Source organism: Thunnus albacares, chromosome 5 (assembly GCF_914725855.1).
Source record: "Thunnus albacares chromosome 5, fThuAlb1.1, whole genome shotgun sequence".
Classification (NCBI taxonomy): Eukaryota; Metazoa; Chordata; class Actinopteri; order Scombriformes; family Scombridae; genus Thunnus; species Thunnus albacares.
In genome coordinates, this window is record NC_058110.1 from 29877509 (window position 1) to 29902783 (window position 25275).

At 37.4% G+C, this 25275-nt stretch overlaps 2 protein-coding genes across 2 annotated transcripts; one reads left to right on the forward strand and one right to left on the reverse strand.

Moving 5' to 3' along the window:
* Positions 1–336: 336 nt before the first annotated feature.
* pmelb (premelanosome protein b) lies at positions 337–13006 on the reverse strand. Its single transcript, XM_044351018.1, has 12 exons — positions 12929–13006; positions 10702–10797; positions 10241–10387; positions 8866–8994; positions 6752–6913; positions 6321–6653; positions 5642–5929; positions 3946–4083; positions 3731–3833; positions 3426–3631; positions 3235–3325; positions 337–774 (listed from the first exon to the last, which is right to left on the reverse strand). Exons 1-12 carry the CDS (start codon positions 12984–12986, stop codon positions 612–614), a joined length of 1914 nt encoding a protein of 637 aa, XP_044206953.1. The 5' UTR covers positions 12987–13006; the 3' UTR covers positions 337–611.
* A 6131-nt stretch (positions 13007–19137) lies between these two features.
* On the forward strand, positions 19138–24464 carry LOC122982916 (SAP domain containing ribonucleoprotein). The gene is made up of 11 exons (XM_044352550.1): positions 19138–19244; positions 20595–20694; positions 20970–21013; positions 21145–21215; positions 21666–21717; positions 21864–21937; positions 22518–22555; positions 22763–22788; positions 22872–22940; positions 23058–23144; positions 23251–24464. Exons 1-11 carry the CDS (start codon positions 19212–19214, stop codon positions 23290–23292), a joined length of 636 nt encoding a protein of 211 aa, XP_044208485.1. The 5' UTR covers positions 19138–19211; the 3' UTR covers positions 23293–24464.
* Positions 24465–25275: the final 811 nt, after the last annotated feature.

The following is a 25275-nucleotide window of genomic DNA, read 5'->3' on the forward strand; positions in this document are numbered from 1 at the left end:
TTCTATTACGCTCTCTGATTTATGCAGGAAACCTGGTTTAATTAATGAAAAATAACATGTTAATGTCTCCACTGAATTCTGAAGTTGTATGTTAGCTTTCAATGCATGTTTCACAAATCATGATTCAGCATGATTACTGAGGATTATCAAAATGAAATCTGTGACTTCCATAAGCTCTAACTAATAGAGAGAAGAAAGGGAGCTGTGTTTTTGTGGGGTCGGCGGTTCTGTCTGAAATCTTGGATAATCCCACAAGGAGCTCAGCCGCAGCACGAGTATAGCTGCTTTACAATGCGTTATGAATTAAGTAAAACAAAAACTGCAATAACTGTTTGGAGCAAAGTTTATTTGAAAAATATTAAAAGTCAGTTTTGTCCAAATGAAAGCATACACTTCAACTACCAAACTTCAAATACATACAAAAATCAGAGCATGTCTTAAGGTGTAATTTTAAGAATTTTTTGATTTAATTGTAATTAATTGTTACACACTCATTAAGTTTATTGTTTAGAAAACATGTTTTTTAAAAAAAAGTATAAAAAGACATCCCAGGTGCCTGTAACTTGCAATCAGATGATGCTTGGTTTGGTATTTGGTTGTGTAAGGCTGGTTCAGACCGGCCTGTCCTGCAGCAGAGGGCAGTTGTCCACGGCTCCTCGTCTGTTCAGGAGGTTCCAGAACATCGATGCTGCGGAGCAAGTGTGCGCCTGGCCGAGCTGCGGGCCTGCAGATATGATGACGTCTTCCTTCAGAGGACGATAGGACTTAAGGCGCCTGTCGAGTGAAGCACAACATCAAGATAAGTTGTTTAAATTGTATGTGCTTAAAGGGTAAGGTGGGGGATAGTCTATATTGTTCTTATTGCCAACAAATCCCATAAAAAATACCAAAATCTACAAAGTGTTAGTTATCTCTCTATCTCTCTGTGACTTCTCTAACCTGTTTTCAGCTCTCAGCCCCAAGTCTACTGGTTCCTACTGAAGACATAAATCTTTAAAAGCATGTCACAAAAAGATTTATTTTTATCCATGCTAGTGGTATGAGTCTAGGGATGAAATAAACAGAATAGATGACACACTGCAGGGCTCCAATTTCCACTTTTTTTTTTGCACCAAGGTGACTTTTCAAGCACCACTGCTCTTCATCAGACTGAGGTGACAAAGCACAACGCCATCTTAAATATACACGATGCTAGTCACATGATACAGTCACGTGAACCGAGTTTCTAATGTGAAAATAGCATACAATGTATACACAAAACACCTATACATATCCATAAATGCATATATATACCCACATCTGTAACTAAGATGCATGTATATGTATACATACACACATACAGTAGATAGTGTACATAACTCTGCAGTCAAAAAAGTTCAGAGTTGAATAGTGTCAGGAAACACTCAATTAAAAAAACAATTAATGTGTAAAAAGTATATTGTATGTACAAAACTATATTAAGAGGAAGACACTCCATAGGGTGTTCCTAACCACCATCACGCTTGTAAGCCGTCATCAAGTACAGGAAAATACTAAAGAGGCGCCTCTATTTGTCCTATAAAGAGTGAAATATTATCAGCCAAAGACCAACAGCACACAGACCAAAAAAAGACTGAGAAGAAAAAGAGAATACAGATGACTAGTTATACACAGAGGATATGACTAATAGGAAGTGGATCCAGGGAGTCACATAAATGTCCATTTCCTCATTTAGGCCCTTGGGTGACATACAGTAGTATCTGGAGCGCGAATCCAGACAAGTTCTCATTTCAAAAGATGAGTATTTATGTCTCCCCCACCCTCCGTGGGAGTTGGACATGTTCATTTCCACTATAACTGAGAGAGGCAGACAGTGTGGTTCATTAAACTTGAAATGGTTGGACACAGGGCTCTTATAGTCACGGTTTCTGATAGCACTTCTATGTTCTGGGACTCTGGTTTTGAGGGGTCTGGAAGTTTTGCCAATATATGCAAATCCACAAGGGAATTTGAGCATATATATCACACTGTTGGTTGTGGTTTTGCTGGTGTTCCCACATTTGTAAGTGCCTGGTTCCACAGGACTCAGAAACGTAGATGGTGTTGGTGGGGGATTAGGTGGCCAATCCGCCCTCACCAATGGTGGCAATGGTTCTAGGGATGGCAATGTTAAAGGATTTGGGTGGCGATTTTCTATATTTTTCTTATTATCAAAAAATCTCATCTGCAGAACCAAACTACTCTCCAGAGACTGAAAACGTGATCGCTGTTATTAGTCTTTGGAGCTGTTTCTAAACAAACTAAGGTGACTGTAATCTTCTTGGTGGAGGAACATGTCACCCAGTGCAGCAGTGTGACTTATTGATGTGTTTTCAATAGTTTTTGGACAACAACGGAGGTCTACAGCACAGAGGAATAAGGTATATCAGGCTTTGGATACACACACAATACTTGTAAGTAGATTAATTCTTAGTTGGTTTGGTTCAGCACATGAGAATTGTTGACAATAAGAAAAATATATAAAATCTGTAACCTTTAATGTCAATAACAATTCAATAGATGACCATGTAATGGTACAGGTATCCATGGTGCCCAGAAACTGAATCCTTGTGACTTTCTATCAAGCACCACCATCAGGTCAAAATTTTAATGTGTTCAATACTTTGGTTTATGACCAAAAACCTGCAAATGACATTCTCACCAACTTAAGCTGAACTTTGTGCTTACTGCTAATTACCAAATGTTACTATGCTAACACGCTACACTAACATGGTCAGCAACATACCTACCAAACATCAGAAATATTAGCATTGCCATTGTGAGCATGTTAGCATGCTGATGTTAGCATTTAGCTCAAAGCACTAATGTGGTCATAAGTAAGCTACAGCCTCATAGAGCTGCTAGCAAGGCTGTAGACTCTTTGTCTTGTTAAAAAAGGTTCAGATGGGCACTGTTTTCAGACACGGATTAATACATGTTTTGTGCTCCAGTGAGTATTTACAGTAGCAAAATTGTGTCTGTTGATGTTGTTGTTGAAAACAATAGAGCCCTATTTCACGGAAAAAAGAAGCTATGTCAGACTTTGGATAAACAGGAAGTACTTGTCAGTGGAATCAATCTGTTGTTGGTTTTGATCTTTTCGTGGGATTTGTTGACAATAAGACAAATATAGAATATAATCAAGTAATTGAATGAGATTGTGTATAATTTGTAGAAAAATGAATATCACAAGACATGTCAAGTTACAGTTCTTACTTGTAAGAAAACGCTACTATTCCTACTGCCAGGACGAGTGCCAAGACACCCAACATCATAGCAATAGTGCCAGAAGAGGACAGATCTGAGCCTGAAACAAAGAAAAGGACAAGGATCACACTGTCAAGCAGCATAAAGCAGATTGTCAAACTGAACAATTTGTGGACTGTTGCATGGTAGTGGCTGCGTACCCATGTCGACATTGACTTTGGCACTGGTGGCGGCTAGACTGACATCATTGGCCATGGACACATTGATGCAGTAGACACCAGAGTCATTGAAGAAGTGACGCAACACCAGCTGGCACTCTTTGGAAGGCTCCACCATGTTGCATATCGTGTGAATCGGCCTCAAGCACTGCTCATCCAGAATCACACTGCACACCTCTTTTGGGAGGCTTTGGGAGAAAGAAAATGCTCCAGTGAGTAAAAGTAAATAAAATAAAGTGCTCTTAAAGGACACTGTGTAACTTTATTTATTTTGGAGTAGCATTCACCTTCCCTGGCAGGTAACAGTGAGATCCAGAGCATGTTTGTCCGTTCCAGGTGATGCCATCACAGCATTGTCCATTTGCACAATCTCTACTTTTTCAATGCCCTCTGAAAACCAAGACAAGGGCCACAGAATGAAGGACTAGTCACTTCAAAGTTTTTTATTGTTTCCATTTTACATGTTGATGAACGTAGAAAGCATTAACGAAAGGTCACCTACCAACCACTTCAATGCCAGTGCAGAAGGAGCCGTATCGATAAATCACGCAGTCATCATCAGAGGGTTTATCATCAGCTTCCCTTTTAGCAACCACTACCACTGTAGCTTGGCCCGTCAGTGTCACTGTTCGCTTTACACCTGATGAGGACAAACAGCAGCAGAGAGTTAACATCACATCATCTAATTCACAATCATTTTAATTAATTATTGGTAATCCAGAGTGCACCAAAAACATCTCAAGTCCAAAAATGAGAGCAGTCGACATTGATTTCTTTTAACCATAACCGTGGTCATTCCTGAACTGTAACCAAGTTGTTATCATTTCTTTTAACCATGACGACTGACGAAGAAGGTCCCCTAACTTTAACAAAGTTGTTTTGTGGTATGCGTCTTAACCAGTAGGCTACCTTGGCTACCCAGGGTCTACATAATTTGATTGATCACAAAATTGTTAGAGATTTGCACCACTGAAGTACAATATCAGGATCTCCATCCTCCATCTTGTGGTCCTGGTCTTGAAGAGGGTCAGAATCTAGTTTCAAGACAGTTTATATTGAGATAATTTGTTGTGAAGTTGTGTTTTATTGAGTTGCACACTCAGAACTGAGGGCAGCATAGTATTATGCCAGCGTAGGAGTACTGCAAGGCAGCAACAAACAATTATTTTCATTACCAATAGGTCTGAAAATTACTGTCTTTAATAACTGATTCATTGTTCAGTCTGAAAAATGTCAGAAAATAGTGAAAAATACAGATCATTATTCCCTGAAGCCCAAGTTAACATATTCAGATTACTTGTTTTGTCTGACCAACACTCAAAAACCCAAAGATGTTGAGTTTATTATCATGGAAAACTGGGAAAAATAATAAATATTCACATTTTAGAATGTGAAAAAAAGGTTTGAGATGCTGATACTAGCAAATGAATTGTTGTCAATTAATTTTCTGTCAGTCCATTAATTGATTAATCATCTAATCACTTCAGCTCTACCATAGTGGTATAATAGGGGCCAAACAGCAAACTTTTGCCCCAGAGCCCCATAAGAGCCCCGTTCTGGAGTGTATGGATGTTTCTTTGTTATTTAATTTGGAGGATTTGTTGGCCACAGAGCTGCTGCATGTGTCCTAGTTCACTCATTTGTTGGCTGCAATAAATGTTTATTTAACAGCTCTTTATTCAAAATTAGAGAGTGGGTGTATTTTTGCCATTTTGTCATATTTTCTTTAAAAATATTGCTTTGATAAATTGGGGGTAGTTCACTCCTTAGTCAAGGGGAAGATCCAAAGAAAAAATCAATAAATGAAAGATAAGATTCAGCACCCCTCCCCACCCCAATAATTTTCTTACAGTCCCGCAGTACACTAGTAAAGATGATTGATCTGACCACGCTCAGTGAGCATGCAAATCAGAATTCAAATATTAAACCTCAAAGTACAATAGAACAATTCATTTTGAAGTCAGCTTGACCTGTTGATTTGTACAATGGCAGCGCCTTTTGAAAAATTTACATCACATTTACATTTTAGGAAATCAGTTGATGCTTTTATCGGGTTCATCTGACAGTTGGTCCACTTGTATGAGCTTAGTGACACTTTGCTATTGTTGTACAAGCTACCTCTGGTGGGGATTGAACAAATGATCTTCTGGTGAGTTTCTACCCTAATTCTGTACAAGCAACTACTCAAATCAGCTTACCTGCTTCCAGCCCAGTCCCTGCCTCACTGTTCGCCTGCTCATTCGCAGCTGGAAGCATCATGGAGGACTCGGCCGAGGTTGAGTCAGCTGGCTTATTGCGGTTGATGGGGGAGGGAGTCTTGGCCACTGTGGGTGTTTCCTGACCAGGCTGCTGAGTTGTGGAGGCAGTGGAAGCCTCATCCTCGCTGTTGTCCTCCTCTGTGTCCGAAGGAACCGTGTTGACAACCAGACCACTTGCTTTGGTGGAAATCAGTATTGGAACAGCAGACACCATTGCAGGAGCTTTGACTGTACACAGAGAGGGATGCTGATTTACTACAGGTCCATACTTCAATAAGATGTACATACACAGTAAACATTGTAAGCATTATTGAAGATTTTACTGAAACAACCACTGCTAAAAATTTGCTAGAAATTCAATACCAGTCTCATATCTGTCCTTTCAATATGTAGCCAGCAACCGGTTAGCTGCTTAGCTTAGCATAAAGACTGGAAACAAGGTGAAACAGCTAACCTGACTCTGTCCAAACTTTAAAAATCCACCTGCCAACACCTCTAAAGCTCAATAATTAATGCTTTATTTGTTGTTTGTCTAATCTGTACACAAACAGAGATGTTAAAATGATAATTTGTGGTTTCACAAGGAGTTCCTGTATGTGTTGTAACTACTTTCAGTTACCTGTGGTTTCATGATCAGTAGGTGGACCGGGAGCCTTGGTTGGGGTATCAACTGGTGGGTCGCAGGCCTTATCTGGGATCACCGCCTGGATCACCACCTGGGGCTTGAAGGAGCCAGAGTTAATGTAGGTGTGAGTGACAGTCAGCTCTCTGGATATGAGGGCTCCACTTTCATCCCCAAAGTCCCAGTTGAAGGTGATGTCTGCGTTGCTGAGGTACTCGCTGGGGTCGTGGAGGGTGATGGTGAAGGCGATCGCTCTGTTCTGGATGAAGCGCATGTCTCCAGCCACAATGTCGTTCACTTGGTCCAGGGAGACGGCGAATGGGATTTGATCTGAGGCGAAAATCAAATAATAACAACAAAATGAACACTGATTGAAGGTTATAGCTTCTAGTCTTGTAATAACTACTTAGAAAATCTAAACTGATTACCAGTGATGGAGAACTGAGTGGAGGCATATCCCAGAGGAATGAACTTCTCCTTGCTGCGGTAGTGGTAGATAACGATGTCCATGGTGTAGGAGCCCAGTGGGATGTCGTCTGTCCCAATGGTCAGAGAGGAGGAGGAATCGTCTGCCACCTGCCAGTACTTACCTGCCAGGTGAGCATTCAGAGCCTGGTGAGTACACTTTACTTCCTCTTCACTACAAATATTTACACATGATTGTAATCCAGTTAATTTAATAAAACTGTATCAGGAAGCTTTCTGTAAGATGTGTTCAGGGTCAGAGCTTGTCTGCTTGAGAAGGATTTATAAATGCTAACATAATTACCCTTTTTTCTGTTTTCACAAAGCTTCCTCAAATCTGAAACTGTGTTTTAAACAGTCTCTGGAGTCTACTTGGTCATCAAGTCCATGTTTATCCAAGTGTAAATATAATGTTTTTTAAGATAGACCTGGTTTAATGTTGTCTGATTGGAGAAAATGCAGTAAAATCACTTTTTTTGTTTTGATAAATAGAATAAAGGTTTCACACATCTGACAGTGGGATTTAAACAGTGTTAAGGTTTTTACTATGGCCATGTTCAACACTTTCTACAACTGTAAGTGGTGCAAACACTGAGAACTAGTTGCTTAATATAGTTGTTTAAGTTTTCATAATACATAATAATCATGTGAAGTTCTTCACTTGTTTTTTTTTTTTTACTTTCCGAATATGTTTATTGAATTTTTAAGTTTTCCATTTTACAAGAAAAGTGAGCAAGAGAAAAGTAATTTAGAGCATAATACTGTTTATCTCAGCATAAATAAGTAAGTAATGAAGAAAAGAAGAACATTCATTCATCATCGTTTTGAGTCAATTATCACAATATCACAGCAACAACCATATTTGGGCCTTAGTATCTCATATAATTCATGTGAAACTTCTGATTAAAATAGCAAACACATTCACATTAAGGGATGGGTTCACAGTTTTTCAAGTCTATCTTAAAACAACAGTCAGGCTGTAATTATTCCTCATGTTTATATTGGCTATTAAAAGATCCCCTTCAGATGTGATGGGGGCCAAAATCCACAGTGTGTCCACACAGTCATTTGGTGCAAAAATGCATTTAAAAGTTTATCTGGAGCTCATTCAGCAATCTGAGTTAGTCATATGAAGTGGAGGAGAGACACTGGCTCTAATTCAAGCTCAGTTTGCAATGTGTTCTGCATTTCGTACAAGACAGTTTCCCAGTGTTTTTGTAATTCAAGACAAGACCATAGCAGTATTTATGTGTCTGTCACTTGTTAACGTGACATTTTTTGAAGTAAATCCTTGAGGCCTCATGCCATGTGACATGCAATGTCTGAAGTCTGAAAAGTGACAATCATGTATTGTTTTTTTACATGTCTTGCAGGGCAAATGAAGTGACATAATCATGATCATATGAAAAGGCTCATTCTTAATCCATACTGGGTCATGTTTCAGGTCATAGCCTGTGACATAAGAAACCCTGTGACCCTCAGAATCAACATCATTTCAAAGCATTTTGGGTTTATAATAATAATAATAATGGATTACATTTATATAGAGATTTTCCTTGATACCCAAAGCACTTCACAGTGAAGGGGGAAACTAATGTCAACCACCACCAATATGTTGCACCCTCCTGGGTTATGCACGGCAGCCATTTTGCACCAGATTGCTCATCACAAATCATCTTGAAGTGGAGAGGGAGGGGATGGTTGAGCCAATTACTCTGGGAGATGATTAGGTGGCCAGATGGAGAGAGCTGGGATTGGGAATTTTGCCAGGACACCAGGGAACCCCCTACTCTTTGTGATTAATGCCATGGGATCTTTAATGACCACTGTGAGTCAGGACCTCGGTTTAACATCTCCTACAGCACAGCGTCTCCATCACTGCACTGGAGCTTTGGGATTTATTAGGACTAGAGGGAAGACTGCCTCCTACTGGCCCACCAATACAACTTCCAGCAACAAATTCATTTTTCCCAGTAGGTCTCCCATCCAAGTACTGACCAAGCCCACTCCTGCTTAGCTTCAGTCATTAAGCTGAAACAGGGTACATGTTAGTATGGCTGCTGACAGCTAGACTCACCCCAGGTCTTCCAGACAAACACATAGCCTGGCTTCTTGTCCTTCTTAATTGGTGTCCCATCGGGGAAAACAGCTTCCCAGTCTGTGTTCTGTGTTGGGTATACTGGCTCAGATTCAAGGTACTTTGTTCCTGTTGGAGGAGCAACAACATTATGACTGTTAGAAACTGTGAAATGCTAAACAGATTTAAATAGCAGTAAGATGTACAGAACCATGGCCAGGTGTGACTTATTGACAGTGCACATTGTTCAAGAAAATACTTGCAGGATGGAGTAATAAATTAAGAAAAATTAACATATAATTTAATTATGAAAATGAAATTATGGAAATAATTTATGTTATTATTAAGACTGACTATTCATTTGTATGAAGAAATTGTAAGTTGGTGATGTATATTTTGTGTTTGGCTTTATTTTCTTGTTGAAAGTTTTGTGACAGTTTTGTTTCTCCTCTGTGTGTACTCGACTGTTAAACCAATAAGATGAACTGGTTTTGATGTTATCTTTACGTGGTTATAGTGTGTATATAAAAGTGTGTGTATAAATGTATGTGTGGTGGAAGAATAGTCAAATGCTTATGCTGGTGCTAGTGGGGATCCTAATGTTGAGAGAAAGATAGAAAGAAGGTCTTCAGCCATGCTAGCAGCTGTGTGAAGTTAGTTAACTGCTACATGCTAACATGCGGATGATTAGCAAGTCTAATGTCACCATGTTCACCATCATAGTTTTAGCATGCTAGTATTCTCTAATTAGCACTAAACAGAAAGTACTGAGGTTGACGTGATGTCGTGCATTTTGCTGGTACTTGGTCATGAAGCAGCAAAGTTGATGATGTCGCCACATGAAAGCTCAGAGGATCACCAAAGTTATGACAATTCATCTTGAGGGGAACATGAACATCTGCACCAAATTTCACAGCAACCCATCCAGCGGTTGTGAAGACATTTCACTCAAAACCACAAATGTGAACCTCATGGTGGTGCTCCAGAAATAGTCATAATATCACCAAAGTAGAATTTACTGTCTAGGAACCATGAATGTCTGTACAACATTTTGTGCCAATCCATCAAACAGATGTTAAGGTATTTGACTGGATGCAACCTTTGACCTGCTGGTGACGCTAAAGGAAAGTTGAAGGAGGGGTATTATACGCACATCATGTAGTCGCAATAATAAAAAGGTGATGCTTGCACACTTAATCCAAGCCGCAAAGTTTAATCTGGACAAACGTTAACGTTAAAGGCAAAGTTAGGATACATACTCTGGGCACCATGGGTATCTGGACCAAATCATATGACAACCCATCCAATATTTGTTTATATTTCAGTCAAGTGTGTATTGTGCATGGTGTGTGTATGTGTGTTAATGTTGTGTTACCATTGACAACGCAGTCTTCAGCCCAAACAACATTTCCATCCGGCTGCACCTTCTGGTTGTGTGGGAACTCCAAGTCGATGGTGAAGGTGACTTTGGCTCCAGTCAGAGTTGGTGAATCATTCCCTACATTGAACGTCACTCTGCCGCCTGCAATGAAGAGGACAGAAAAACACTGAGTCACGGACACAGAATTATATGCCTGTGAGTCCAAATAAGTGTAATGATCCTTGAATTAAAAACATAATTAAGACATAATTTTCTTTCCAAAAGCATAAAGTAATGGGACGTCCTGGTGGCCTAGAGGTTTAAGATGCACCTTTGTTGCATGTCAGTCCAATATCTCTCTCCTTTCATTTCCTGCCAGCCCAAAAATTCCCATAAATACTTTGAAAAATGTGTATAATGTAGGTAAATATTACATTTGAACTTGTATTAGGCCACCGATATTTCAACACACAAACCTTTCCAGGAGTCTTTGTACCGAGGGTCTCCATCCTTCCAGATTGGGTACATCTTAGTGTTCCAGGACGGATAACGAGTGAAACGGTTTTTGGGCTCTGAAAATAAATTGAGAATAAATATATTATACTGAAAGCAGAAGCCACCAGTTCCATGCACATATGTTATAAGTTCAGAAGAGTTTCCTTATAACCTTGAAAATGTTTCCTAGAAAGAAACATGTAATTTGGTTCTTATAATAAAGAAAATAGAGACAATATATAATTGGAAGTTTAAATTAATTCATTCCAATTAATTCATTATCTAGTCTTTTAGTCAGTGTGCAGTCATTTCAATTCAGTTCAATTTAATATGTGATACCATCAATCAGTTGAACATGGAAAAATGTGAAATTTCTCTACAAGCACGCATAAAATACAACACATCAGGAGAATAAAGATTCCAGTAAAAAACTTTAAAATTAATAAATATTTATTTGGGTTTAATTGAAGTTTTACCTTCCAAAAACTTTACAGTTTCCCTATAATCTTTCCCTAATTAGTTCTACATTCTAAGAAACTTCCTAGAAAATTATTAGGAGATTACAAACCTGTAAATTAAGTGTTTTCTCACTCTACTGGGCTCTTAAAAAGCATTTCAGTGACATGTAGTTTATTTAAATCCTCTTTAGAGTTGCCCAAAGTCCTCATTATTGGACTTAATATATTTAATTTTACAACAATCTTGATGTATCTATCTCTATTTGCCACTGATGATGTGACATAAGGTGAAGGTGACTGAAGGTGCCCACAAATATAATTCTCTACTTCCTCCAATCCCTTTCATGTGATGCTCAGCTGAGTGCGTGTGCACGATTTTATCAACAGATTAACAATGTCACAGGGGTCGAATTTGGATTAAATACAGTTCAAATAAAAGCTTAAACTTATGGCAAAAAACAGAGCTATTATCTGAATCAGACTTTTGAATGTGATTATGAATTCAGCCTGGATTATTTCAGATTAATGACATTTCTTTTTCACTCCTCTCGTGGTTCGGCTCAGAACCTGAAGCCAACTATTGAGGTATGAATTGTCAAATGCAAAATAATACAGTTCTCGAGGCAGCTGGCAAAATATTCATTCCTTCCTTAGAAGTCATGACATTAATTTCTCAGAATATTAGACCGACTGGACGAGTGCACGTCCAGAAACGTTGAGTCTGTTAAGTATTGTTTTTATGTGTTTATGTTCCCCATAATATCACCTTAAGGTGAAAGTTGAATAAGGATTAAGATAAATAGTCTGCGCTTTGCATTAGAAAGGTCAAATTCTGTGTCATTTAAATTCATGCATGACTGCATAGAGAGGTCATGGGAAACTCTTGAAACTGGAGCTTCAACTAGAAACAGATTTTATGAACCAAAAACACAACGTTTCTCTGCTGGAGGAGCAGAAATGATTCATCTTATTGGAAGGAGGAGATTAAATTAGAATAGATTTGATCTATTTTGTCTGTCAGAGCATCTTCAGAGATCAGAGTCAGAGCTTAGAATTTGATTGAAACCTAAAGGCAACCTCACAAAAACCATAGTAGGATCGCCCCCGTAACCACATGGTTGCTGCACATGCAACATATCTACCAACGTCCCTGGTTTGAGTCCAGCAAAGGACTTTTGATGCATGTCAAATCCATCTCTCCACTAGTTTCTTGTTGTCATCTTCACCAATAACTGTCAAATAAAGGCAAAAACTGCCAAAAAAGTAAATAAATAATAAAAAAAAGAACTAAATCACTGCTGATTGACAGATAAAAATACTGACAGAGTGCCAATTTTGTAAATATTGTCTCAAAATGAAGTAATTCATGATGGTTTGAGAAAGTTCCACTTACAATGGCAACAAAGAAACATAATTTACACATAAAACTTGCATAATGAGTGTTGTTCATGACACTGACTGTAATATTAGAGAACTGATTGTCATCTCTCTGTCTACTGGAAGGACAGATTATTCTGATTATTGAAGTTCTCCATCTTAAAGGACATAAAGTTCTCATTCTGAAGTACTTTGCATTCACTTGCAGATAGAAAATGTCCTGAATAACTTGTATTATATCTGAAACTGCTGCCTCATCACTCCTGAGATCTGAGACGGATTAAATGTGACATTTTTATGCTGCTGTTCCAAATTATTTCTGTCACACTTTCTACATAAAATTCAGTTTAAAAAATGCATTTTCTTTACTTACTCGCAGCAGTGTGTGAAGCCACCGCCAGCAACACCAACAGCACTACAGACGTCCTCATGGTCAGTGCCCCTCCTCTTAATGAAATATCCCTTTTGTGAGCAGCAGGCGACAGAAAACTGGCTTTATAAACCCTCTGATGTTTGACCTCACATTGTGTATTAGCAGGAGGAACGCCTCCTTCCTCTCGGAGCCCTCCAATAAGATTCAGGGGCTCCTGGACTGATTTGTGATTTGTGTATTTACAGTAGCAGCACGTCTGAGCGATTACAGTCGTACGTACAGTGGAGAACGCGCCACATAATCACATAAGAAATGCAGAATTCCACATGGACTTTTTTTGCATGGCAACAGATTCGATCACGAGACAAGCTCGAGTGCGTATAAAGAATTTTTATTTCTCTGTGATGGTGACGGCTGTGGCCGGAGGCAGTTTTCGGGTTGTTTTCAGGCGTACGTACATCCCATTCTCGTGAACGGGATATCTCAGGATTTCATTACACCTGGCGTTTGGGCTCAAGGATGAGCTAATTAGATTTTTGTGGTCAAAGGTCAAAGGTCACTGTAACCTCACAAAACAGGTCTTTGGCCATAACTCAAGAATTCATATGAAAATTATGAGAAAGTTTCGCACAACAACAGGATGAAACGATGAAGTGATGATATTTTATATCCAGAAGGTCAAAGGTCAACTTCACTGTGACATCGTGATGTTCTGTAAAAACACTTTTCTGGCCGTTATTCAACGCCATAACTCAGGAACAGAAGGGGAGATTGTGGTCATGTTTCATATTTGGTCAGATACTGAATTGGTGACACTAATCTTGGGTTCCCGCCATGAAACTGTGGTGATTGTTTAGATCTTCTCTGCTGCCGGGTTGAAGATGTGTGTGAAGCGTCCACGTTTTAGAAGTTGTAGCTTCTTTGCAGCAACATCCATATCTGAAGCTTTGTCCACTGTCATGGCTACAACTTTGTTTTTCTACCAGAATCAGCTTTATTGGCCAAACATGTGAACACATACAGGGAAAATACACCTAATACCAAAGTCTTTACTACGAATACTATATGGATATAAACTGCAGCTCGACTGGTTGGTGGATGTATACAACTGTGAGGTGATATTTCTAGTTAAATAAGGAATTAATATTGATCATAATAATATGAATTAAAAGGACGCACCAGCTCACCTTACTGAGTTGTGCTCAGTGATTTACATTAATATAATACATTGCATTAGAGCTGCAAAGATTAGTCAATTAATTGATTAGTCGATCAACAGAAAATTTATCTGCAACTATTATGATAGTCAAATAATCATTTTAGTCATTTTTTTAAGCAAAAATGTAAAAAAAAAAAAAAAGTTGCTGTTTTCAACTCACATGTGAAGGTTTAATGATTTTCTTTGTCACTTTTGACTCTGGTCATTTATCACTAATTTTCAACATTTTACAGACCAAACAATTAATCAAGAAAATAATGGGCAGATTAATTGATAATGAAAATGATTATTAGTTGCAGCCTTTGTTATCGTTGTCCTTCAACACCCATTATAAAGAAATCATTCATTTTCTTTCTTGCAGAGAAAGATGAGAAGATTGAATAGCTGAGCATAAATGCTGAAAGTTAATAGTTACAATTTAAGGTGAATGTAGTTTAAACCTTTAACATCCACCGGGTCACCGGCGACCTGCTTAAGCCAGCTGTAAGCGGTAGCATTACATAGCAATGAGTCAAAGCAATTGGCACAATTTGGCCAATTGGAGATAATTGGAGAGGTTCAGGGACACCAGTGCTCCCATAAGGTTCGGCCTAGAGGTCTGGAATATTATACAGGTTGAAAAGATGTAGTATACAGTGTTCTGCATAATTCTGGCATAAAGCATGTCCTAATTATTGTTATTAAAATATAACTCATTATAGACGAGGACCAAAAACACTTTTTTGAGCCTTATTTGAACTGATGTAGTTTTGTTTGTGTTTTAGCCACATGTTAAACAAACACATTTCCAGAAACTAGAGGATGTCACTTGTCAAATGAAGCCTAATACATGCATCATGGCCTTACAGTTCTTCTGTTATAAGCTTTTCCACTTGGGTACGCCAAATAGGCGAAAATTCTATAAAAAGGGTGGATGTTAAGGGGTTAATATGTAGGCTGTAAACTTCCTTTAATCCACAGACCTCCAACTCATTTGTATCATGCCTCATTTGTTTTTGTATTTTAATTCAACAGCCAGATGAGGGCTTTCAGCCGAAACACGTTGGTGTCAGCTGTGTAATATTAAAGGCTTTTTATTACACTGCAGACTCAGAATGACGTGGATTTTTTCCTCTTGTTTGCAATTGTTGTGATCCTTGACCTTTGTCCAGGTAGTGTGATTTAAATAAAAAACAAAAACAAATTTACTTTTTTTTTTACATATAGCAATAGCATTTAGTACATTTTAATTTAGTTTTTTCATGCTCATTATGTATATAATAGTTTTTTAAACATTACTTATGCATCTGTTCTTGTACTTTTTGCTGCTGTGAAACTTAAGTTTAGATTAAGGGATCAATGAAGCTCATAAGTGGTTTTATCTGCATTAGAGTGAATTTTTTACATTAATACCAACCTTGTGTAGTTACTCTGCTCTCGTGCTGGTTTGGCCGTATTGCACGGCCTCTGTCAGTATAACAAAAACCAATAAAAATGCATAAATTTGGGGAAAATTAGTAATTTATCAGACTTTTAAAAGCTCAGGAACCATATCTGGATCGTGAGGGTTACAGTATCTTGAATGCTGGGTCTTGCGTGGCTGCCAGCTCCACAAAGCATGTGCTCTCAAATACAATATGAACGCTCACCTAAATCTCTGCTACCACCACCTGACCCATTTGGCTGCCCCTCTAATTATTCCTAATTAGGTGCAGATTTACACAAAAGTTCAAGTTGCTGCTGGTGATTATCAGCCATCAAAACAACATCATGGAAAACATTAAAAAAGTATATTTGTATTAGTTTTATTAACTGAAAATGCGCCATATTTAAATATTTGTTTAATGTCTGAAATATTAATGTGTGGAGTCGAGCTCTGTTCGTTTCTGTGTCACCCAACAATAGGTCACACATGCCGCTGAAGTAGAGGAATGCAATGTTAATGAGGATTATTGAAGCACTTGTGACTCCCTAAATTCATCCGGCTTTGTCCTTCCAACCCCCCGAGAACTATAAAGTGACTTTGTTGAAAGATTTTTTGTCTCCATATCATATGCCAAACTGTGACACTGTTTAAACCTCTTTTAAAACAATGTCAGCATTCACAGCAAATCCTATTCATCTGTCATTATATCAACTGTGAACCCTGTAACTCCCCTCACGCCTCATCTCTGACATGTGCAGCCCCAAAATGTGTCAAACGTAGAAAATCAAGTAAACTGTAGAACAACACAATAATAAAAAAAAAGACTGTTGACTGCTCTGCATCAGACAATGAGATAAAAAGTTATCGGTCAGTTTGCACATCAGTTGCTCCATGTTATACAGAGGTTATACTAAAACAAAAGAAACACCTGAAAACATCACAGAATAGCTCCTCTTAATACCTGCAGCAAAGGTTAATCATCATTTGTGATTTTGTTGAGACTTTCAGAGGTGTCGACCCAACTTTAGGGTCAGTTTTTAAGCTTATATTTATATTTTTTGCCATTTCTGTCATGAATTTAAGAAGTTAAATAGGCATTAAAAGAAGCAACACCTCTGGGTCCACAATTATTTGCTTGCTGAAGAAAATAAATTATCATATAATTCAGTCTAAGGCTGCAACTAGAGGTTATTTTCATTTTATCCCGACTAACAGTCCACAACTCAGATATTCAGTTTACTGCCATAGAAGACTAAAGATTCAAGATCCAAGATTCAAGATGTTTTTATTGTCATTCAGCAAAAAAGCAGAACGAAATTACGAGCATAGGTCCCATTAAATACACAGATAAATAAAAAGAAAACAGTATATAAAAAGATCTATATAAGAACAGAAAAAAACTGAATAATAAATAATAATAAAGACTAAAGAAACCAGAAAATATTCAACATTTAAGATGCCAGAATTAAAGAATTTGGACATTTATCTCCTAAAAAATCACTCAAAATGATTAACCGATTATCAAAATAGTTGGTAATTAATGTAATAGTTGGCAACTAATCAATTAATCAACTAATTATTGCAGCTCTAATTAAGTCTAATATAATTCTTTTATTGGTGTTGTTGTAATGAGATCCGCAGGGGTTACAGTTGTGTCACGTTTTGGCCGACACCTGACCTGAAAGGTTTGGTACCTGGAGGTGAAGGGTTTTTATGTCAGAGAATTGATGGAAACATTAATTAAGCTTTGAATTCATCAATCATCTTGTCATTCTTCTTCATTTTCTGAGGACAGAGAGTGGAACATTTTTTAGAGCAACGTTGCTTTTGTTCCACTTACTGTTTGATTTCTCTAAAAACTGTCAAAGCGACATTAGTGAAGAACATACTGAAACAGAAAGGATATGTACATTTAATATACATACCTTTACATACATTACATACATTTTATTAGGGCTGCAACTAATGATTATTTACATCATTGATTAATCTGTCTTAATCTGTTGATTAATCTGTTATTTTCTTGATTAATGGATCAGTTGTATGGTCTAAAAGATGACAGAAAATGGTGAAAAATATCCAAGATGCAACCTAAAATATCTTGTTTTGTCCCGACCAACAGTCCACAAGCCAAGGATACTTGCCGTCATCGAAGACTAAAGCAACTAGAAAATATTTACATTTAAGAAGCTGGAACCAGATCATTTTTGCATATTTTCTTTAAAAAATGACTCAAAATGATATATCATTTATCAAAATAGTTGATAAATTAATTTTATGTCAATCATCTAATCAACTCATCAATTAATCGACTAATCGTTGCAGCTCCACATCTTGTACTTGCATGTAAATTTTAATTTCTAGGTAAGCCCTCATCTATTACACATTATTGCAGCATGATGCCCAATGATCTATGTTTAGCACCTTGTTGCCTAGCAACAAGAACGTGGACCATCTTGCTGCCTTCATCTTTTGTCCTCTGAAGAGTCACAAACCAGAGAAACAAAACAATGTAATATAAACATAAATATACATGTCGGATACAATATGTCCCCACAAACAATGAGCATTAATAATGTAACATTAGCTGTCATCATCACACACGTCACATCAATGGAAAATATTTTTTAACTCAATAATATTATGTTATTAATCCACTCATACCTTTGTTTATACCTTAATGTTAGTTTCAGTTTGTTTTGTCTTTTCATTTAAAAAACATATGAGACAGCAGAATGTGAAACTGTGTGTGCTAGTGATACTTTTACTTAAATAAAAGGCTCAATATGTATCAGTATGTAGCGGAGTGGAAGTATAAAGTACCTCAAAACTGTACTTAAGTAAAGCACTTGAGTAAATGTACTTAGTTACTTTCCACCACTGTCTACCAAATGGTTTAAAACAGTGGTTCCCAACATGGGGGTTGGGACACCCATAAGTGGTCACTGGATTAATCAAAGGGGTCGTGAGATAACAGGGCAGGATAGGATACAGAAAAAAAAACACATTTTGGACTCAAAATTATGATTTTTTTCCAAGCTTTCCTCTAATTTTTGCTTTATTTCTTGTGGATGTTTATATTTTACCTCCTCAAGCCTCTAAAAGTTATTCAAGTAAAACAAAATAAGTCCTCTTTCTAGAGATGCAAGGCTGATACGTCGATCGACAGAAGATTAATCAGCAACTTTTTTGATAATTAAATAATCGTTTTAGTCATTTTATAAGCAGAAATTTAAAAAATAAGCTGATTTCAGCTTCTCAGACGTGATGATTTGTTGCTTTTCTTTGTCGAACATGATGATAAACTGAATATCTTCAGGGGTTTTTTGGACTGTTAGTAAGTAGAAGATGTAACTTTGGACTGTGGGGAACTTTAACAGATATTTTTCACTATTTCCTGACATTTTAAGAACAAAAAAAATATCTGATTAATCAAAGACAATAATCAGTAAATGCAACATGTGACGAAGTAGACTTTGCTATATTTTAATGGGGTCACAGATCAAAAAGTTTGAGCGCCGCTGGTTTAAAAGACGCACGGCTGCAGTTCGTCCGTCTGTCCTGCAGGCGGCGCTGTGAGAAACAGAGTTTACAGTGAAGCGCTCAGAAGTAGAGCAGCTCCTGTGTGATTGGAGGAAGTTATACATCAACAAAGAAAGATGGCTGAAGTCATAGAGCTACAGAAGCTGAAGGTTGGTAGTGTCATAAAATATATATTTTATTACCTGCATTAGCTGGATTTATTAGTGAGGAATGTGTTGTAACCGTGGTTAGTTGTAATATCAGACAGCTGGGTGACGATGAGCTCAACGGTTTGATGAGTGAAATGTGTCCGCCGGGTGTGAAGGCTAACCGGCGTGTTCATCCAGCTAACCGCGCTAACTGAGATCAGTTAAAAAGCTCACATTAAACCAACAGAGAGCTGAGGAGGGATTACAATTAAGAGCTAATGAAGAGCATATTAAATGATATCTGTGAATGTGGTGCATGTGGTTAGATACAAACTATTCCGCCATCTTTGTCCTCGTCTCATAAATTAACGACATCGGTAAATAAATGTGTCGGTTTTTATAACACCTGTGAAACCAAAAAGACAGTTTCTGTTACTATTTGGTTGCTACACAGCTTTCTGTCTGGAAAACTGAACATCCTCTACTACAAAAATATACTAATGTAAGCAGTAGTGGAAAGTAACTAAGTACATTTACTCAAGTACTGTATTTAAGTACGATTTTGAGGTACTTTACTTGAGTATTTCCATTTTATGCTACTTTATACTTCCACTCCACTATATTTCAGAGGGAAATATTGTACTTTCTCCTCCACTACATTTATTTAACAGCTTTAGTTACTTTTCAGATGAAGATTTGACACAATGGATAATTTAATAAGCTTTTAAAATACAACACATTGTTAAAGATGAAACCAGTGGTTTCCAACCTCTTTTTGGCGTTTGACGTCTTACAAAAAGCAGTGTGTAGTCGGGGTCACATTTCAGATGTCTATGAGTTGTTAACAGCTTCACCAAATAGTGATTTTTCCCTCTAAACTTCTCACATGCTTTCATTTCAATAAATGTTCAAATGATCCAATATTTCACCTCAAATCAAAGATTAGAGGAAAAGTTCAAAAACTGAAAACAGATTTGTGTATCAGAACTTTGTTTTTTCATCTTTCCTCTCCCATTAATCATCTCACGACCCCTCAGATTTATCTGCTGACCCTTTGAAGGGGCCTCGACCCCTAGGTTTGGAACCACTGGACTAAACTAGCTAACTGTATATAAAGTAGTTGAAACTAGCTCCACCTCCAGCAGCTACAACAGCAACATGCTGCTCTAACACTGATGCTTCAGTATTAATAATCTAATGATGTCATATATAATAATATATCAGTCAGAGGGCCCAAACTACTACTTTTACTGCAATACTTTAACTACATTTTCTGCTAATGCTTATGTACTTTTACATGAGTAGGATCCATAAACTGATAAAGTTTGAGGCTGTAAATGTGAAAGTGTTTGTTTATTTTTGCTCTTTCAGCTCGCTGAGCTGAGGCAGGAGTGTGAGGCTCGAGGTCTGGACACCAAGGGAAACAAAGGGGAGCTCATCGCCCGGCTGCAAGCCTATCTGGATGAGCACGGTGAGAATAAATAATCTTTTTTACAAGTTATAAACATGAAGGTGGGTGAAATGTAATCACAAATGAAAATATTCCTTTTGTAACTGTTCTCATGACTTTGGGGAAAAAAAAACATGGACTTGATCAAGTCAAGATGAATTGTTTCTACATACAATCCAGATATGAGTTGCTGATGTATTTTTTATGCATCCCTTACTGTGATAAAATGACTAATTTCTCCATCTGGCCTCTTTCTCTCTGGTGACGGGATCTTCATCACTTGATCCAAACAACAGAGGAAGATGTGGACGTAGATGACGTGCTCGGAGAGGATACAGAGGTAATGTGATTGTCTGTTAGATTAATGTTAACCTTGGACTCTGGGAAATTATAACGTGCATTTTCACCATATGTGTCCCCTCTCAGACTGTCAGACTATTCGTGTGATTAATGTTTCCGTTTTCATTTTAGGACTACGCTAAAGTCGAGAGCGCCGAAAATGAAAAGGAAGACAAGAATTCTGAATCTACTGAGAGCGAGCTGTAAGTTTACGTCCTTTGTTTTACTTTGTATTTCTTTGCTGTTTGCTTACAGCCAAGAAATACAAACTGCATCCATACAAATTTCTCTTAACATCCTGTCATTCTCTCCTTCTGCATTGTCAGAATTTAGAAAGTAGGCAGCAATTTAAAAAAAAAAAAAAAAAAATGATGCAGTTGATGTGGAGGTCAGCGTCCCTCATGCTCACGATGGCCATTAAGGCTTCAAAAGCAAAATCCATCAGTGATGCTCTCTGTGCCAAATATCACACAAGCATGTGTCTCTTTTTTGTAAATGTCCTGTCACGTCTGAATAAATTCTTAGGAACATTTACATAAAAGACACCTCTGCTCGAGTGACAAAAAGGCCGCTTTAACACAAGTACTCATTTTTCATCTCTAAAGCGTTATCAGTCTTTGATCATTCCTTTTCTTTACACGTTTTTCTTTCAGAAATGCTGAAAAGAAGGTGGTGAAAATAAGTCCTCCAACAACTGCCACTGAAGTATGTATGACATCTCTGCAAAAACAATGATTTTAATATAGATATTATACACCTACACCTACCTACAAATATTCAGTAGCAGAACCAATACGTCTGCATGTTCAGTTTCTGTTACCAAGTTTTAAATGTTGTCTTGTGTCGAGCAGAGACTACAGAAGAGGGCTGAACGTTTCAGCCTGCCCGCATCCGCCGAAAGCAAGAAGGCCATACGTGCAGCGAGGTAAGACTTCACAGGATCCTTATCCGAGTGTCTTTTAAAGGATAATTCCAGTTTGTTACAATTTTGGATGTTATTTTCATAGTTTTGCCCATCTGTTGTCTTGATAATAAGAGTGTATTGACATCTGGGAGTGCTGCATAACTGCTATAAAGAAGTCACAAAAAATCAGATGATCAGACAGATTTGGAAGGAAAGACCCAGCTTGGCTAAATTTGTTGGCTTTTTTTTTTTGTTTTTACCCGCGAGTGTTTTGGATAATCTGATCTGATCATCTGAACATGGTCGTATCTTTTCTGCCTGAGACTTTGATGTAGAAATGTTGCCACATTCCCAGATCTAAAGGGCTCGACTCTGTGTTGTGTTGTATAGTCGACCAAGATCAGACTAAAAAATCCAAAAGGACGACATGTTTAAGGACTTTAACAAAGAAATTGAGGGTTTTTTTGTGGAAAAACCATTTTAGACACAAGTTATTACTGAAAGCAGAGTATTTCTTTATATGTCTTAAAACTGGAGGAGATCTTTAAATAAATGTCAACACTCAAAGCCACGTTGAAACAATTCTGCTTGTTTTCTTCAGGTTCGGTTTACCCAACGATGCTTCAAGTCCCTCTCCAGGTCTGTAGTCACTCTTTGCTTTTAATAAACTGATTATTGTGTTCTGATCGGAGCATATATATATATAAGCTAGAATATAACGTGTCACATGCTTTGACATGACATCCGATATTTAACAAGTTTTCCATAATGTTTAATTAAAAGTCTCACTTGTTTAGTAGCTGCTGTTTCTCACCTCACAGTTATTTCCATCTCTCTCCCGTACAGGTCTCGTTGCAAACAGTAAAGCTCCTGTAAGTGAAGCCGACACATTTCTTTATGCCTTCATTTACTGTAATGAGATGGTTTTTATAAGAACGTTCTGTGTCTCATAAAGGTGTCTACCGATCAGCTGAAGAAGAGAGCAGAAAGATTCGGCATGAATGTTTCATCCATTTCACAAAAGGTAACGAAAACTGCGTAACTGCAGCAGCGTTATCATTATTATTATTATTATTATTATTATTATTACCTTTTCTGCCCTTTTATTTGTCATTAAAGTGACGCTAACAATGTTTTCCAGATCGAAGAGGATGAAAAGCTGAAAAAAAGGAAGGAGAGGTTCGGGATCTTAACAAGCGCAGGACCGGCCGCTGCAGCCGATGTCGAGGTAGATTTTTTTTATTATTGTTTGACTTGGTTGACAATTTGTAGTCATACATTTTATCACAATGCTGTTGACCATATTGATGTTTTCTTTCTTTTTTTTTTTACAGGCAAAGAAAATGAAGCGCGCTGAAAGATTTGGAAAAGTGTAAATAATGTTTTAGAGCCTGTTTTTTGTTTTTTTTTTTTGTAAAGCATTTTCATGACTTGTACACCAGAGATTCCCCGAAGATCACAAATGTCACTGATAGGATTCCTGTCAATCGAACGTATACTTAAATACAACAATAAATGGGTGAGTTAGATCATTTTTGGGGAAACAATTAGAAAAAAGCTTGTAATTATAATGATGTCAATTTGAAAGTCACATATTACCCTGTCGATTATTTACTGGATTGCCTTTTTTTCCTCATTCCTGAGATGCCTTCAAGCTGTTATTTTCAATTTTCCTCACACAAAAATTCTCATTGCCTTCACTTTTTACACAGGAAGTAGTTGGTTGTCTATTAAAATGCATGGGCAGCATTAGCTCCTGTATAACATAGAAGCTCGTTCTCTCATCGTTCATCATCTTCTTCTTCATCTAACAAACAGGATCCTCAACGGTTTCTGATAAAGTTAATTTCTCCAGCGTTCAGGAAGTATAATTAGTTTTCCCTGTTTTTGGTGTTTAATTACAATAAAACCGCCCAGAATCTTAACAAATCAAACAGAATATGTTGGCACAGGGTAAAAAATGATTGTTTTTAGCTGCAAGGAAACTTTTACATCAGCCAACGAGCCGACCAGGTGCGTGACTAAAGGTGACATTTTGGTGCTTTTTTCGGGTCTTTGAATAGACTCTTGCAGCTCTGACGAAGCACAGTAAAGAATCAGAAACCAGCGAGGCTCTTATGTGTCGGACGAGGTTTAGAAAAGAAACAAAACTGAACGTTATGCAGCATCTACAGATGTTCTCGTCATTATAGACGCAAAAAGGAAGATGGTACATTTTGGCCGGGGAGATAGAAAATGTGTAATACATTCGTGCGAGGCCCGAATAAATTGAAAAAGTGAAATTGAACAACAAAGTTTAGTTTATGATAAATGAAAAGAGTAAAAGAAATTGTGTTTTATAAGCTTATTGGAAGTAATGACAACATATTTTCAATTGAAATGATTTAACTCACATATCTGTATTGACTGTGTGTATTCAAATGTACCTTTGATTAATCAGTCGGCCTGTTCTTGTTTTCTTTCTGGGACTCCATTGGTACACTGCTTCAGTTATCTGTCCATTTTATAACATTTTGTGATTTAAAATAAATTGTTTTCAATTTTTTGATATCTGCTTTGTTGTTTGATTCTTGTTTTTGTCTCTTTTATGTCTTTTATTGTTCTGACTTAGGGTTTGTTACATGAAGTTTCACTATTAGTAATATAAAGATGTCATATATAACTGGAAATGTGTTTCCTGCAGAAAACGCGTGTGAATGCTTGTGACAAAGTGGGTGAGGAGACGCCATTCATCCCCATTTTCACCATCATTGTCGTATTGTTAACTAATATTAATAACCATGTTTGTTTTAGCCATAGTTCCATCATTAATCTGTAACTTGCAGATACATACTATCACAGGTTTGTTTGTGATTTGCATTATATTTGGTTAAAGTTTACATACTAGCAACATGTTTGGTTAAAGTAAAACACAGACAGGCATTTCATAAGTTAATCATTTTCTTTCTTTGTTACTTACCCACCATGAGACAAAAGGAGGAGGCACTGTCATGGAAATTGTCTGAAAACACTAAACACACATGAAATGATACACAAAACACTGCTGGGTTGAAGATTTAAAAAATATTATTGTACAATAAGGAGACAGAACACACAAAGATTTGTCTCACTAAACAAAGAGCGAACCTAATCTTCTATAGTTTCTGAAGGAACAGAGAAATGATCTGTGATTGGTCACTGTATCAGCTTATATGATTATAGCCACAAGATATACATTTACATGCACATGTATGTTATACAAGAGTCACATTTCCCCAAGACTCAGGAAACCAAGAGCACCAAGCCATATATGGGCTTTGACCCCTTAACATGTTCTGTATACACCAAGACCCAGAATGTGACTTTATTTAGGCTTAAAC

Bases quoted from the DNA above. Each gene is read 5' to 3' on its own strand.
- pmelb (XM_044351018.1), bottom strand. From the start codon at position 12,986: ATGAGGACGTCTGTAGTGCTGTTGGTGTTGCTGGCGGTGGCTTCACAC. The intron at 5,930-6,320 runs GTAACTGAAAGT...CTCTGTGTACAG, and splicing joins TACTGATCATGAAACCACAG to TCAAAGCTCCTGCAATGGTG. The intron at 3,326-3,425 runs GTACGCAGCCAC...TCTTTGTTTCAG, and splicing joins CAAAGTCAATGTCGACATGG to GCTCAGATCTGTCCTCTTCT.
- LOC122982916 (XM_044352550.1), top strand. From the start codon at position 19,212: ATGGCTGAAGTCATAGAGCTACAGAAGCTGAAG. The intron at 21,014-21,144 runs GTAATGTGATTG...TTTTCATTTTAG, and splicing joins TGCTCGGAGAGGATACAGAG to GACTACGCTAAAGTCGAGAG. The intron at 22,556-22,762 runs GTCTGTAGTCAC...TCTCCCGTACAG, and splicing joins TGCTTCAAGTCCCTCTCCAG to GTCTCGTTGCAAACAGTAAA.